The 17,469-nt window shown below is 41.6% G+C and overlaps 1 protein-coding gene across 3 annotated transcripts in view; it reads right to left on the reverse strand.

The window, feature by feature from the left end:
• Positions 1 to 12,477, reverse strand: part of LOC119907597 (tenascin-X) — a 54,160-nt gene extending 41,683 nt beyond the window's left edge. The window contains exons 1-4 of one of the 3 annotated variants that reach the window (XM_038725323.1): positions 12,322 to 12,477; positions 4,985 to 5,160; positions 4,152 to 4,209; positions 3,274 to 3,486 (exon numbers count right to left, since the gene is read on the reverse strand). In XM_038725323.1, coding sequence (XP_038581251.1) covers positions 3,274 to 3,486; positions 4,152 to 4,209; positions 4,985 to 5,119 — 406 coding nt within the window. In that variant the 5' untranslated portion in view covers positions 5,120 to 5,160; positions 12,322 to 12,477. Of the gene's footprint in view, positions 1 to 3,273; positions 3,487 to 4,151; positions 4,210 to 4,984; positions 5,424 to 12,321 lie in introns of all 3 variants that reach the window. The other 2 variants (XM_038725322.1, XM_038725324.1) reach the window with 2 other exon arrangements.
• Positions 12,478 to 17,469: the final 4,992 nt, after the last annotated feature.

Consider the following 17,469-nt stretch of genomic DNA (forward strand, 5'->3'; position numbering starts at 1 on the left):
ACTATTTTCTGAATTTTTAAAAGCTAAACAATCAGCTGAATGATGGAGAACATTAGTTGATAGTCCAGCTCAACAACTACAGCAGTGAAATGCTGCTTTACATTAATGCATAAGGAATAGTAATCTGATGTCTATCATAATCATATATATATACAAGTACAACTGTACTGCTTTGAGTACTTTGAGCATTTTCAATGCAGGACTTTTACTTGTAAGAGAGTATTTTTACAGTTTGGTATTAGTACTTTTACTTAAGTAAATGATCCGAATACTTCATCCACCACTGATTGTAAGACGAGACACAACATATTTGTACGTTAAACTTCCCAACAGTACAATCAGTTAAAGGTACAAGAACTATGGAGCCGTGTTTTCAAGGGTGGGTACCCGTTTTGTTTGTATCGTGCACAAAGACATGCGAGATACAAAATCCTGCTGCAGGTTCATGCTATTCCCGTAAACGACAGTTGGTTTGCAGTAACACCAAAAAAAGACAGTGAAGAAGAAGTTCGTTCTTCTTCTTTTCCCTTCAACTTTTCCCTTGATGTTGTTTTGTGGTTTTGATGTCCCTGTTTCTTGATGTGGTCACCTCCTTCTGGTTATGTGTTTGCTCACTTTGAAAGAAAAGAAGCCAATACAAGTTTATTTCTGCTCTCAATAAAAATGTAATTGTTGAAAGAATCTAAATATTTGATCAATGTGTCATCTGTCGGCTAACTCTGCAGCAGGAGGTTGTGTGTGTGTGTGTGTGTGTGTGTGTGTGTGTGTGTGTGTTATGCAGGATGAGTCAGTGGAGACAAGCAACAACAGTTAAGTAACATGAACTCATGCGATTGGCTGAAACAAAGACATGTGCACGTGATTGAGCAGCTTGTGGCTGAATTCGTTTCCAGCTGTAATGAAGATTTACAGCAGAGAGAGATGAACGATGAGATGTGAGGAAAAATATGTGGACTGTGAGCCGGAGTCAACATGTACTGACTGATGGTCACTGAGTCACGCTCAGCTTCGTATTCATAAAGTTTACACTCAGTCAGACTGACACTGTCATGTTCATGTGGGCGGTGCTAAAAGGTAACTTGCCAATAGTTGTTAAAGGACCAGTGCAGCATGAAGTTTTTGTTTCTTCTAATGTCCCTTTACTTTCTTCTAAATTATTCCCCAGCGCTTTCATCACAATGTGAAATACTTAATTATGATTGATTGTTTTGGCGACTGAGTGACTCAGTTAGCCACTATTCAAAAACCTCTTCACTGATGTTCATGTCAACAGAAATCAACGTTAAGGGGATTACAAACTTAACAATTAGACAAAGAAAGTCTACAGCCATGCTAACATGCTCACAATCCCAATGCTAACGTGCTAATGCTAAGCAGGTATAATGTCAAAGATGCAATATAACAAAATGATGCATAACTAGCTGCGCCAATGATAAGAAATGGGATCATTTCCTGTCTCCTAAGTGGGTGTGGTCACCTTGCCCTAGTTAAATTTTAAAATTACATTATAATTGAGCAAAGAAATACAAGTTTTATATTTGTTTTAACTTTTAACTCCTGGTTTCACGCAAAAGTTCCTTTAAATGCCTGTTTATCAGGTTGGAAACCAACGTCAGCAGCACTGCAGTGAAACCAGACAGATGTGTGTGGCCAGAGACAGAGAAAGGCCTCGAATAAAGTTAATTTTCTCCTGATTTGTCTGTCTGAAAAATGCCATTTTAGTGTCAGAATATTCTGAAGATACGTGGCTTTTGGTGACTATGAGGCGAAAGTCATGTTCACGTCTCCCAATGGAGTGAATAGAGGAAATTACTGTGAGTGTTTCTGTGTGTCTGTGAAAATGTCTGCACGAAGATGTTCACCACTTTTGTGTAATGCGTTAGAATGCTAGCATTTAGTATTAATATTACAATTCATCCTGAGGGAACCACGAGCATCTGCACAACATTTCATAACAATCCAACAATAGTTAAGATATTTCAGGCTGAAACCTTGAAAAATGCATAAATTGTCTTTTACGCAAACTGAAAATGTAGCTTTTTTATTTTTCTTAGGTCATCACCTTAATCAGAGTTATGATAACATGACGAACCTCTGGGATAATGTTAATATTTAGTTTTGTTTGCAGTTTCAGCTTTAACTGAAGAGCAAGAAAGGGGATTTTTCAACAAACAAAGAAATATTCAGTCCAGTGTTTATACAACACATGTTGCTTTAAACACACACTGTGCAGCAAAGTAGCAACCCAAAACCCCATATGTGTAATTTCAGACTGTATTGATGGTAAATGGACTAAAACTTCACAACAGTAAGAGTCTAAATGGGATTCTTCTGGTTTGTTGTGTTACTGAAACAAAAGTAATTGGGATGATTTAAACTATGGTTATGATCATTTCACATGACATTTTGGAGAACTGTTGGGAGTCATATTTGGGTTCAAGATAGATGTTGTTATGTTATTTTATGTTTCAAAACATTTTTCATTTTGAAATTTTAAGTTTGAGTTCCTTAATGAAAACACAATTTCAAATTAGAGAATATCTGTAATTACGGGTTTCTCATGTTTTTCACCTACTTACCTGAGTTTTTGAGGGTTAAACTCATAAAGAGTATAAAGATAATGTAACTTTTTTCCCTCAACATTAAATCTGAATTAATTTGTGTTTTGGACAGCAAAAAAGCGTTGAACACAATTTTGACATAGCATCATCTCTTAAGATGATCTGGTGAACCAAATCCAGCTGTTACAAAGCGACACGATCATTCATGTGGAGTTGTGTTTGTGTTTAATATTCTCTCTCTTTCAGCTTTGTTTTTGGTCTCCACCAGCTCCTGAGGGAAATATCTGGCTCTTTAGCAGCTTAATGCTCCACTATGTTCACCAGCTGCTCTTTAGCTGTGTCTGGCTGCTGTTTGCTGCTGAACAGCTTGTTTTGAGCAGTAAAGTGTCCGCCGGACAGATAAACAACCTTAACTATGTTATGTAAGTCACGTGACCTGCGTCATATGACATTAAACACATGGTTTACGTTGTGAAATGAGTGAAAGTCCAGAGTTTAGGTCGTTATAACGGGCTGCACAAACAAGCTTTATTATCATTTCTCTGGTGAGGAGAGTCTCAGCTGAAAGTCACTGTAAAGCTCTGTGAGGCCAAGCTGCAGATTCAGCTGATAATAATCTGGAATTCATCACTACCAGACACACTCTGACAGAAATGCTTCAGATTTGACCGTTTTCAGCGGCTTTAAAGCAACAACAAGCAGCTGGTTTTACCTTTGCTCTCCTTGGAGGTGCAGCAGCCTCCTTCAGGTCCTCCACATTTCTCCCTGAGGGTCGACACCTCCCTCTCCAGCCTCTCCACACGCTCCCGTAGGGCAGCAAAGTCCGCCTCGCAGCCACAAGATCCTGAACCTGGACCCGTTGGAACCAGTTTGATCTTATGGGTCAGGACCAGAGGAGAACCGGGAATCAGGTCGATTTCTTTACCTGAGAAATACAGAGATGAGCAGATTGAATTTAATTGTTGATTTACAAATTAAGATTTTTTTCATGACAGCTGAAATGATTAGTTAATTGACAGAAAATTAACTGGCAGCAATTTTGATGAATTATTTCTTTCATGCAAAAACATTGGCACTTTACAAAGGATGATTTGCTGCTCATTTAAATTATTTTATTTCATAAGAATTAAATTAATATCGTGTTGGACAAATAAAAGGATTTGTGATGGTGATGATAGCATTTCTCACTCTTTGAATTTTTAAAAACTAAACAATCAATCAATTAATGGAGAAAATAATCAGCAGATTAATCCATAACAAAAATAATCATTAGCTGCAGTCTGATACAAAATAGTTGCTCCACCAATAACTACAGCAGTAAAAACGTGAGTAATAATAATCGGAATGATGGAATATATAACAATAATAAAAAACATTCCTGATTAAATTTGCATATAGTGTGGTTTTTTTACTTCAGTAGGGTACCTGCATACTTTTACTGCTGCCAGTTCTGATGAGTTTGTAAGAAAAATTATATTTGTTGCCAATAGTTTTTCAACATTACACTGAAATGAGGATGATAATAACAAAGTTTAGTCCCAGTTGTTTCTGTTCTGTTCTCCATGATATCGTTTCACTGCAGGTTTTTACCTCCCTGGCTGACATCTGATGAATCACCCTGAGTGGCCCAGCCTTCGGAGATCACCACCTGTAACAATGGACAAGGTCAACTGCTGTATTTCTTTCTCTTACCATGCAGAAATGTTTCATTCAGGGTAACTCTTAATAAATAGGTGTCTAGTTCCAGGGATGGATTCTATCAGACCAAGTAAATACATTTAGCTAAGTACAATTTCAAAGTACTTGTACTTTATTTCATGTTGCCTAATACTTCTTCACTACATTTGTTTGCCTAAATGTGTTACTTTGCAGATTAAGATTAATATTATTACAAAATAAAACAAAACTAATAAACTAGTAGTTTTTTATTTGATTATTATTATTATTATTATTATTATTATTATTATTATTATTATTATTATTGATTAAGCCACCCAGCAGTATATCCAGAAATGGAAATCAACTCCACCTCTAGCAGTGGCAACATTAAAGTGTAACACATCATCATTAATTATAATCCATCAATATAATATATTTTGTTCTGAAATGGACCATTCTGCATAATGTGTACTTTTACTTTTGGTACTTTACGTATCTTTTGATGCTGATATTTCTGTATAAAATATTTAATGCAGGACTGAGTAATATTTTTACTTTATTACTTTTACTTTAAAAACATCTGATGACTTTTTCCACAACTGCCTGTTTAAGAGCAATTTCCAGATGACAAAAGATTTTTGACATTAGGTTAAAGAAACATGGGGTGCAGGTTTAGTTTAATTTTCACTTCTCGGAGGGTGTGTCAATCAATCCAGAAAATAACCTGTGAATCACTTCTATGTTCATCACGCCCAGTGTCTCACCTTGATGGAGTCCTGCTTGGTGTCCCTAGTTGTCCTTTGACCTCTGACCTGTAACTCCTGGGAGGTTGATGGGGTCTGGAGGGCCGGAGTGGCCAGGAGGAGGACGAGGAGGAAGGAGGGGATGATGGGAATCATTGCTGGGGTCAAACCAGGAAAAAAAGTCTTCCTCAGGTTGTCTACGGGAAATAAAGGAAGGGAAAGATGCTGGACTCCTCTGGAAATCTGAGCTGATTGAAGTAGTTTGTGTGACTGAGTTGCAGCTGATTGTTCCCAAGATTTCCAGAGTGTTTTAGAAGATGAACAGATTAGAACTAGAACTGCAGGGGGAAAAAAGCAGATCTCTGTCAGCTGTTGTCACTTTGTTCCAATCAGACTCTACAGAGGTGATGGCAATTTGTTTTTCCTCCTGCCTCTCCTTTGTACTCCAGGGACTTTCCCCCTGGAACAAAGATAGAAGCAAACATTTAAAACCCACCTTGAAGTTTTTTGTTAGCTGAGTAGACACCACTTTGGTCACAATTAGCATAAATGGGGCCATTAGCTGTTTATGGGCCCGTCAGTGTAGCGTTTCAGCCAATAAACCACAATGGAAAAAGAAACTTGTTCTGAAAGAGTAATTTGTTATCCTGCCACCTCACAGATGGTAGCACATGGAGCAGGCTGATGGTTGATCATTTAGTATTTCACGAAATTTATCATTATGTTATATATTTATTGGTTTAGCTATATTAGGCCCTCCTTTACAGGATGCAGGAGAGGCACGAATGAATCTCAAGTGCTCTTCACTGCCTGGTGGTGCGTCTTTGTCAGTGAAACCATCTTTAAAAGATGTTGAAATGATGAGAAAATTAGGTAACTTTAGTGACAGTTCATTTAACTAGCACAGGAAAATGGCTTAGGTTACGCATTATTTGTTTTTTTCCACAAGTTCTTTGACAACTCTTCCTCTGATTGGCTAGTACTCCTTGCCTCTGTTTTTTATATTTGGTATAAGTTTAGCGTTAGGGTTAGTCAATCAGAGGCAGAGTAGGCACTACTTGATGCAAAGCTAGTGTCCATCAAGTGAAAGTTGTCAAAAATCTGGTGGGGAAAAAACAACGCTTAGGTTACTGTTTGATTTTTTAAAAATTTAAATTCTAATGATATTTTTTAAGGCCCCTGCTCTATTGTGTAGTCAACTATATACAGTATTCATGGAATTGTATTGGTTATGAAACAGCTATCAATTTAAAAGTGTGGGAACAAATCTATAAAAACCCCACAAAGAGCAAATTAAATTACAGGATAAAGATACATATCACCACCAGAAAATTTCCCCCTGACATTTCCCTCCAGCACACATACAGTAGCTGAGAGAAGCCACAAATATCCCAACCCTAAATGATCTAACCACCATGTCTTCCCTGAGAGGTTTATAACCAAAGCTGGTTAATACTTAAGAAATCTACTGTGTCCTCCATCCAGCTCAAATCCTCTTTCAGCAGCAGCAGGTCTGAATGTACAAACCAGCTGCTCAGAGTTTCCAGCGCTGGGCTGATCCACAACAACAGCACAACCTCATCTGGTCTGCTGGTGGTTTGGGCAAAACTAATAAATATCTCTGAATTAGAAGCCAGACAGTCACAACATGCACAACATTTGTAGTTTAGTTTCTTACTGTCCTCTAAGAAGTTTTGTCATTTTTATTAATATCTTACTTTAAGAATTAATAATCAGTAATGCAAATAAAAATAAAACACATAGTAACTAAGGAGTGGACAGCTAATCAATTAATAAAAAAAACAATAAACATATATACACTATAGAAATACTCCACTACAAGAAACAGTCCTGCATACATAATTTTACTTAAGTAGAAGCACAGCAGTATTAGCAGCAATATATACTCAAACTATCAAAAGTACACAATCTTATATGCCCCCATGGTAGATAAAAAAATGCCATATAGGGTGCCCCTCCAGTGGTGAAAACGTGATGCAGTGCCCTCTAGAGTCCCCCTCTAGTGGAGAAAATGTGATGCAGTGCCCTCTAGAGTCCCCCTCTAGTGGAGAAAATGTGATGCAGTGCCCTCTAGAGTGCCCCTCCAGTGGAGAAAATGTGATGCAGTGCCCTCTATGGTGCCCCTCCAGTGGAGAAAATGTGATGCAGTGCCCTCTAGAGTCCCCCTCTAGTGGAGAAAATGTGATGCAGTGCCTTCTAGAGTCCCCCTCTAGTGGAGAAAACGTGATGCAGTGCCCTCTAGAGTCCCCCTCCAGTGGTGAAAATGTGATGCAGTGCCTTCTAGAGTCCCCCTCTAGTGGAGAAAATGTGATGCAGTGCCTTCTAGAGTCCCCCTCTAGTGGAGAAAATGTGATGCAGTGCCCTCTAGAGTCCCCCTCTAGTGGAGAAAATGTGATGCAGTGCCTTCTAGAGTCCCCCTCCAGTGGTGAAAATGTGATGCAGTGCCTTCTAGAGTCCCCCTCTAGTGGAGAAAATGTGATGCAGTGCCCTCTAGAGTCCCCCTCTAGTGGAGAAAATGTGATGCAGTGCCCTCTAGAGTCCCCCTCTAGTGGAGAAAATGTGATGCAGTGCCCTCTATGGTGCCCCTCCAGTGGAGAAAATGTGATGCAGTGCCCTCTAGAGTCCCCCTCTAGTGGAGAAAATGTGATGCAGTGCCCTCTAGAGTCCCCCTCTAGTGGAGAAAACGTGATGCAGTGCCCTCTAGAGTCCCCCTCCAGTGGTGAAAATGTGATGCAGTGCCTTCTAGAGTCCCCCTCTAGTGGAGAAAATGTGATGCAGTGCCTTCTAGAGTCCCCCTCTAGTGGAGAAAATGTGATGCAGTGCCTTCTAGAGTCCCCCTCTAGTGGAGAAAATGTGATGCAGTGCCTTCTAGAGTCCCCCTCCAGTGGTGAAAATGTGATGCAGTGCCTTCTAGAGTCCCCCTCTAGTGGAGAAAATGTGATGCAGTGCCCTCTAGAGTCCCCCTCTAGTGGAGAAAATGTGATGCAGTGCCCTCTAGAGTCCCCCTCCAGTGGTGAAAATGTGATGCAGTGCCCTCTAGAGTCCCCCTCTAGTGGTGAAAATGTGGTGCAGTGCCCTCTAGAGTCCCCCTCTAGTGGAGAAAATGTGATGCAGTGCCTTCTAGAGTCCCCCTCTAGTGGTGAAAATGTGATGCAGTGCCTTCTAGAGTCCCCCTCTAGTGGAGAAAATGTGATGCAGTGCCCTCTAGAGTCCCCCTCCAGTGGAGAAAATGTGATGCAGTGCCCTCTAGAGTCCCCCTCTAGTGGAGAAAATGTGATGCAGTGCCCTCTAGAGTCCCCCTCCAGTGGTGAAAATGTGATGCAGTGCCCTCTAGAGTCCCCCTCTAGTGGAGAAAATGTGATGCAGTGCCTTCTAGAGTCCCCCTCTAGTGGAGAAAATGTGATGCAGTGCCCTCTAGAGTCCCCCTCTAGTGGAGAAAATGTGGTGCAGTGCCCTCTAGAGTCCCCCTCTAGTGGAGAAAATGTGATGCAGTGCCTTCTAGAGTCCCCCTCTAGTGGTGAAAATGTGATGCAGTGCCTTCTAGAGTCCCCCTCTAGTGGAGAAAATGTGATGCAGTGCCTTCTAGAGTCCCCCTCTAGTGGAGAAAATGTGGTGCAGTGCCCTCTAGAGTCCCCCTCTAGTGGAGAAAATGTGATGCAGTGCCCTCTAGAGTCCCCCTCCAGTGGTGAAAATGTGATGCAGTGCCCTCTAGAGTCCCCCTCTAGTGGTGAAAATGTGGTGCAGTGCCCTCTAGAGTCCCCCTCTAGTGGAGAAAATGTGATGCAGTGCCTTCTAGAGTCCCCCTCTAGTGGTGAAAATGTGATGCAGTGCCTTCTAGAGTCCCCCTCTAGTGGAGAAAATGTGATGCAGTGCCTTCTAGAGTCCCCCTCTAGTGGAGAAAATGTGGTGCAGTGCCCTCTAGAGTCCCCCTCTAGTGGAGAAAATGTGATGCAGTGCCCTCTAGAGTCCCCCTCCAGTGGTGAAAATGTGATGCAGTGCCCTCTAGAGTCCCCCTCTAGTGGAGAAAATGTGATGCAGTGCCCTCTAGAGTCCCCCTCCAGTGGTGAAAATGTGATGCAGTGCCTTCTAGAGTCCCCCTCTAGTGGAGAAAATGTGATGCAGTGCCCTCTAGAGTCCCCCTCCAGTGGTGAAAATGTGATGCAGTGCCCTCTAGAGTCCCCCTCTAGTGGAGAAAATGTGATGCAGTGCCCTCTAGAGTCCCCTCTAGTGGAGAAAATGTGATGCAGTGCCCTCTAGAGTCCCCCTCTAGTGGAGAAAATGTGATGCAGTGCCCTCTAGAGTCCCCCTCTAGTGGAGAAAATGTGATGCAGTGCCCTCTAGAGTCCCCCTCCAGTGGTGAAAATGTGATGCAGTGCCCTCTAAGGTCCCCCTCCAGTGGTGAAAATGTGATGCAGTGCCCTCTAGAGTCCCCCTCTAGTGGAGAAAATGTAGTGCAGTGCCCTCTAGAGTCCCCCTCTAGTGGAGAAAATGTGATGCAGTGCCCTCTAGAGTCCCCCTCTAGTGGAGAAAATGTAGTGCAGTGCCCTCTAGAGTCCCCTCTAGTGGAGAAAATGTGATGCAGTGCCCTCTAGAGTCCCCTTCCAGTGGTGAAAATGTGATGCAGTGCCCTCTAAGGTCCCCCTCTAGTGGAGAAAATGTGATGCAGTGCCTTCTAGAGTCCCCCTCTAGTGGAGAAAATGTGATGCAGTGCCTTCTAGAGTCCCCCTCTAGTGGAGAAAATGTGATGCAGTGCCCTCTAGAGTCCCCCTCTAACGGTACAATTTAAGGTACTTGTACTTTTCTTGAGTATTTTTCTACTTTACACTTCTACTACATTGCATCGCTATATATATGTATACTTTATTGGACTTTTTACTTCACTACATTTATTTAAAATTAACTCCACCTTTACCAACTGCAACATGAAAGTGATGAACACATGAATGCATCAATATTTATAATGTATATATTATTCTGAAATTGGCCATTCTGCATTTATCGGTGATTTTTTAATTTTGATACTTCAAGAACATTTTCATGCTAATACTTTGGAACTTTTACTTGTGTGTGACTTTTACTTGTATTTGTGACTACTTTTACTTAATTATTTCTCTCCTTCAAATTGCCTCACATGTGAGAACCTGACTTTGTTTAACTTTCCACACCTACATTTATTTTGTTGCTAATTTGACTTGACCAGACACAAAGAGGGTTCAGCTTCTGCAGTTTAATTTGCATCTTTGTGTGGACCTCAGCCAGTTAGTGAGTCGGCTCTATTGAGTTCAATAGGAACACTTAGCTTGTAAATACCTGCCGGAGACAGCTGTTCCAGCTGCTACGGTTGGACCTCTCAGACACAGAAGGGCAGTAGAAACTCCCTAAACGCCCCATAAAAACTCCACACTTGCTCTGCACCTTTCTTTCTCTCTCTGCTGCTGGTTTTCACCTTTCAACCTTTTAATTCTGGCTTTCAGTATCCAAATTAAACCTTCAAACACAAACTTGGCACTCGATATACAAACTTGGATCAGGTTGACGCTGAGATACGACTATGAGGAAGTGATACCAGGAGGCATTCAGGAGGAGGGTGAAGTTATAAATTACATTAGAAACATCTAACTCTTTCTTTTATGTCCTATACGCATATAATTTACAGGAACAGACCGGTGTGATGGAATAAAGACTTCTCTGGTAAAGACTATGCACTTGATAAGTTGATAAAATTAGTATTGCGCACATTTAGCATTGCACTCTTGTTAGACTCACAATGGACAGAGATATTGTTATTTTTATTCCACACATTCTTCTTTGTCCATACCTGGCGCCTACATTACCCACAATGCAACTTGATTTGAGTCACTTGACTGTACAGATTTAGGTGTGTTAGCAGCAGCTAATGTAGCTTGTAACCGCAGCAGAGATGAGCAGCAAGCTACAGAGATCTGGTGTGCTCATGTCTTTTAGCTCCACAACAGCAGATTTGATTGATTTTCAAACTTTTTCCCACATATGTAGTAGAACTCCTCAACACTTAAGTGCTCCTTTAACAGCATTAATTTTATGTGTATTTTTGGTGTCAAAGTTTATTTTTCTTCCTTGGAAATAAGCAAAATATTTTCTTTCTTCTTCAAATGAATCGCAGGAGGAAGAGAAAAAAAAGACAATGAAAAAAAATAAGATTTTTTGGTCAAAAATAATGTTTTTATTGCAGGTCCATGCCATGTTACAGTGCTTTAATTGACTATTAGTGATGTATCGACTGATGCACTTGCTGAGGAGCCAGACGCTGTGAAATCTATCACAGACGTCTCCAGGCGAAGGTCATGTGGACAACATACAAAACTATGAAATCATTTGGAGGAAAAAAGCTCCGTCTCTCAAAAAAGTTTGTGGTTTTCACATAAATTTGCATTTTATTTTCATCTCATCTGCTGCCACTGCATTAAACACTGCAGCACTGACATTTCAACATACGTATTCATGCAGGAGCCTGGAGATGAAGTAGATGCTGTTGAAGCCACGGACTCCTTGATGTAAAATCTGTACTTTGCTTTTCTATGCAAATCATCTTAACTGGGCATTTTTTCCTAAAATGCCTGGAAACCTACAAATATAAATCTTATTATAACAAGTCTTAATATACCGACAAGGTTTTTATATTCCTGCAGCAATCTTTCTTATTATGTCTTGTTTCTGAAAAAATATTCATGTAACCTGCCAGATTTTCTTTTTTAAGAGACACTTAAAAAATACTGAATTGCAGAAAGACCATTCACTTTTTATGACTTCATAAAAGACAAAAACTGTCAATACTTGACAAAACTCTAGGTTTCAATTCATTTCATTCATCATCAACTATGGTGCTGAAATTAGGGAATATTTTCGATATTATTCAGATAAAATAAACATTTTCAAAATAATTTTTTGTTGAATTATTCAGAATATTAAACGCATGTTATCATCACCATTTTTTTCTAGATTAACTGATTGTTTGGTTTTTAGAATAGAAAATACTGAAACAGTGTTTATAATAATTTCAACATGAAGCTCAAGGCGAGGAGTTAAAAACAAAAAAGATATTCAGTTTCATATGAGACACAGAAAAGCCGTGAAACCTCACAACTGACAAGCTGGAATGAGGAAATGTTTGGCAGGGATTAATAAATAATCAAAAGCTGACAATTTGTCAATCAACTAATCAGTCGATAATTTATTTAATATGTACTTGTGCATGCTGATGCAAAATGAATGGAATTAGTTTAAAATCTCTCTCTTATGATTATAAATGAAACAAATCAAAGATGCAAAGACAAACATTGACTTGAGAAGCATCTTACCTGCTCAGAGCTGCATTGACTTTCCCTCTCAGTCGTTCTGTCTTTCTGTCCAGCTCTGTGAAACTCTCATTGATGGACCAACAGGAGCAGAAGGACGGGGAATGGACAGAGAGGGAGAGAGAGAGAGAAGGGAAAAAAGAGAAAGAAAGAATGAAAGAAAGAAAGAAAGAGGGAGAGGGGAGGAGAGCAGTAAAGTTTCCTCATACTTGAAGAATTTTTCCTCCCTCTCCGTCTCTCTCTCCTCCTCCTCCTCTCTTTCTTTGTGATGTAATTCTATGTGCTTTACAGGTCCCTCCTGGGCGGAGGATTTGCGATGGAAAACATCTGAATTTTTAGATGTTTTAAAGGGAATGCAGGGGCTTAATATATTTAATGTGTTTTGAAGTGTTCTCTGTCCTCTGCTGGACATGACATTAGAGAGACGGTCCACTCTGTGTCTCTCTGTCTGACTCTTGTTTGTTGCACCGGTCATATTCTGATGCTGTGCTGAGAAACCTGCTCTCCATTTATTGTCAGTGAAGCAGCTCTAAGATCTGACATCACACAAACAGACATTTTGGCTGCTGCCTTCAGTCTTGTTTTGTTCAGGGAGAGGATGTGCAACAAATCTCCATATTGTTGCTGTGGGAGGTTTGGATGGTCTTTGATAAACTGAACCAGAATCAGGACGACAGGATAAACAAAGCCCACTTAATGCATGACATTGTGTAAAAAATGCATTGCTTCAAATTGTTTAACTAAAAAGTCATTATTTTTTTCAATTAATAAAAAACACACTTTGCACACCTGACATAAGTTATTCACTGTAATATTTGTGTATATAAACAATATTTACATTAAGCAAAGCTACTTCAGAACAACAAGTATAAACTTAAATGTCATGTCCTGTAGATTTTTTTAGGCAAATGTCTTTATTTTTAATTAGGCACCACTAGTTGGTAATAGGCTAGTAAATAATGTGCATCGTGCATGAATAGTGAGAGTAAAAACGTCAAAACCATGATATGAATGAGAGACGGATTGATGTATGAAGCACTTTGACAAACCCATCTGCACGAGATAACAGTTCTAAGAGAAAATACAGTTTTCCACAATTAAAAAAAACCCTAACCAATCATTAAACCCAACTTAAACCAAAGGTGTAACCTAACTGATGGAGGAACTCATAATTTATGTCCACAGTATAATGTCTCTCACCTTCTCATGATCCTCTGGATGACCTCCCCTGAATCGCCAGACTCCCCCGTCTTGCCCCGAGCCAAAGCTCCTCTACTTGACCTCTGAACTCTGTCTTTGATCAACAGACAGCTTTAACCTTTTCAATCCGCTTCACTCAGTTTGAACAAGACAAGATTTACTAGAAAGCTTCTGCCTCTGAAGAGAAAAGAAATGATGTTCCTGTTGATCCCAAAAAAGTAAATTCAACAATTCAAACCCAAATGTTTACTATTGCTATGTACAGAATACAGACCCAAATCACAATCTGGGCCTTCTCACACTTTGTAATAAACATGTTTTCTGAACCTCAGTGTCGGCAAAGAAACCGAACCTGAGTCCACATGAACAAGGTGGTCTGAGATCGGTTTTGAAGGCAACACAATATGCGCTCTCACAGGAACAACAGCGCTGCATGACCAATATTAGTGGTGGAATGTAACTGCATACATTTATTCAAGCACTGTACTTAGGTACAACTTTGACATACTTTACTTGAGATGCTTTCATTTAATGGTCCTGTATACTCCATGACTTTTCAGAGGTAAATATTGTACTTTTTACTCCACTACATTTATTTTAGTTATACATAAATAAAAAACATATACGTATGCTTTTATGATTAAACGCAATACTATTTCTAATGTACCCAGTAGTATCTAAAATTTGGCTCCACATCACAAACATTCAAATGCTCTTACATGTATTTGTTAGATATAGTATATGGTAATATTCTATAATAATATAACACTGTGAAAGGAGCCAGAGTACTTTCATTTAAAGTAAACTTTGCTGATAATACTAAAAGCCTTTTAGAAAAATAGTTGACCTCATTAATCCCAGAGGGAAATTATATTGTCAAAGCAGCCAGATACACAAAATTACACAAATACCCCAAAACAATGTAAATGAGTACATAAATACAAATATTAAATCATTTAAATATAGTTGAATATTAAATAAAATATTACAGTGTGCAAAGAGCAAAGTGATTACAGTAATACACTTATTTGTAATGGAGTATTTCTACTTTTACTTAAGTAAATGATCTGAGTACTTCTTCCACCACTGCAGAAAATCTCCGGGTGACTCGGAGGATGCGCAGGAAGATGAAATGTCTGACCTGAGGGTCTTTGGTTGTTGACACAAACCAATTGGGATTAACTTTACAGCCCGACTCATACCACATAAAACTCTTTCTGCTGTCTTTTTAATCATTTTCTCAACAACTTATTTTGGCATTTTGCTTCACATTGCGCTGACGAGATGGTGATTATTATTTTTACTGCTCATTTGTTAAAAAAGATCCTCAGGTTCTTGTCAGCTGTGTTACACACGGCGGGCTGCGCGCTGCAGTGTGAGATACAGACTGGTTTCAGGCTCACTAATCAGGGGCCGAAGGCCAATCAACTTTACTATCAAGTTTACTGCCTGGCCCTGAAGCCTGACAGACCTCCAGAGTGGATGAACACTCACAGCTCCCTATAGGCTGCTCATAGACAGTAGCTGGCACGCCACACTGCATACTTCACTCATTGTGAACATTGTTCCTTTCACTCACTAAGCACCGTTATGGCCTACTTTTACACTTAGAACTATTATAATCTCTGAGTTTATTAGTAAAATTGGATAGAGAAATGTAACTACACATATATTCCAAATATTTCCCTATATTCATTCTGTGTGAAGCATTTCAGTGAAAAAACTGCTACAATTTTGTTGAAAAATCAACAAAATTGTTTATCTAGACAGAGAGAAAGAGAGAGAGAGAGAGAAGGTTTTTATTATTGTACATCTTGAGATTGTATTATTCTAATAATTAATGTTGTTAAGTGTAAAATACAAGTTCATACAATCAAAAAGGCAGGAGACAAATGCCACAATTTGAGCAGCAGAACATAGCAGATGCATTTAAATATCCCCCCAAAATATAAGCAACTGAACAACAAAATAAAACGTCTCGGGTTACGTATGTAACCCTGGTTCCCCTTCGAGGGAACTCGGTTACGACACTATGGGAACGCCTCTAGGCGTAGCAGGTCTGAACGTGAATGAAATCACTTCAATCCTATTGGCTTGTTGCTAGAACGGTAAGGTGTGACGGAATAACCGGAGGAGTATAAAGCACACCTGTACACACTCATCATTAGCTTAAACTATGAAGCAGGCGCTTCAGGCGGGGAGAGAGGTGCGGCGGGCCGACGCAGTGTCTCGTTCCCCTTCTCGGGGAACCATGGTTACATACGTAACCCGAGATGTTCCCCTTCGAGGGAACTCGAACTGCGTTACTATTGAGGGTCAAGTGCTTAGCATCAGCTGACTCCAGGGGTTCAAAGGGGGCCTCAGCCAAGAACCACCGCCAGATCCCAAGTGGGAACCTTGGACCGAGTCGCAGGTCTCATCCTCCGGGCACCACGGAGGATCCGTGTGGACGGGGTCCTGGAGCTGAGGAGGGTCTCGACTGCTCTGGCTGTTAGACCCGCCTCTAGGTACTGTGCCCCCTTAGGGACCAGACCCACAGCCGCCATACGGCGGGGCAAGGGTGAAGTGCCAACACCGCCAACATCTCGAGACAGTTGATATGCCACTCGGACTGCTGCACCTGCCAGGATCCCCTTGCAAAGCGGCTGCCCATGATCCGTGCCCCAGTCCGTGAGGGAGGCGTCTGTCGAAATGACCAGCCGCCGACAAGACCCTCCCAGCATGGGCCCCTGGGACAGGAACCAAGTTTCCTTCCAAACTGATAGGGAACGAAGAAACTGTGGGGGTCTCATGTGCAGCAGTCCAGATGGTATTACACTGGACGCAGCCGCCAGGAGACCCAACACTCGTTGAAAGTGTTTTATAGTGATGGCATGGCCTAACTTCACCCCTTTCACGGCAGCCAATATGGTGTCGACACGTGCCGGAGACAATTGTGCCCGCATCGTTGTCGAATCCCATACTACCCCTAGAACATAGTCCGTTGGGTGGGTGCCAGAACACTCTTCTTTGCATTGAGCCTCAGCCCTAAACACAGCAGATGAGCCAGAACGACTGATCTCGATGCCGAACCGCCAACTCTCGAGACTGGGCTAGGATGAGCCAGTCGTCGATGTAGTTGAAAATCCGGATGCCCTGGAGCCTCAGCGGGGCCAGTGCTGCATCCATACACTTGGTGAATGTGCGAGGGTAAAGTGCCAGGCCGAATGGAAGAACCCGATACTGGTAAGCCACACCCCCGAAGGCAAACCTCAGGAACTTCCTGTAAGAAGGACGGATGGAGACGTGGAAATAGGCGTCCTTTAGATCTATCGTGACGAACCAATCCTCGGATTGGATGTCCGTCACGATGGCGGGGTTGATGAGCATCTTGAACCTGAATCTCCTCAGAGACCGGTTTAGAACCCGCAGATCCAAAATAGGGCGCAGCCCTCCGTCCTTCTTGGGGACTATGAAGTACCGGCTGTAGAACCGGCGTCTCTGTCTGGGGGGGAGACCCGTTCCACGGCCCCTTTCCTCAGCAGAGTAAGAACTTCTAGTCCCAACACCACCCCGTTGAATTTTGGAGGGCGGGTTTTGAACTTTAGTCGAAACCCATCTATGGCAGTGCGCAGGACCCACGGAGAAATGTTCGTCAGGCTCCGCCAAGCCTCTGCAAAGTCTGCCAACGGAACCAGCCCCTCGGGGCTGGTGGTCGGTGTCTCGTGTGATCTTCTGGTGGACCCCTGAAGCCCCAGAACGGCAGTGGAGTGCCGCCGAAGATCCACGGTGAGTGAGTCTGAAAGCCACCTGACTGCAGACCCTCGGTGGAGGCAGTACGGCGTGGACTCGATGGTGGCAGGTGCGTCCCGAATGTGTAAACGGCGGAACATCACCCGTTGCCACGGCGGAGGATACCTCGGTCGGCCTCCGGGGGGGGGGGACTCCCCTACCCCGGTCTTCAGGACCTCT

The sequence above is a fragment of the Micropterus salmoides genome, unplaced genomic scaffold (genome assembly GCF_014851395.1).
Source record: "Micropterus salmoides isolate LMB-PRFRI ecotype aquatic unplaced genomic scaffold, ASM1485139v1 Ms_hic_scaffold_17, whole genome shotgun sequence".
NCBI classification, from domain to species: Eukaryota; Metazoa; Chordata; class Actinopteri; order Centrarchiformes; family Centrarchidae; genus Micropterus; species Micropterus salmoides.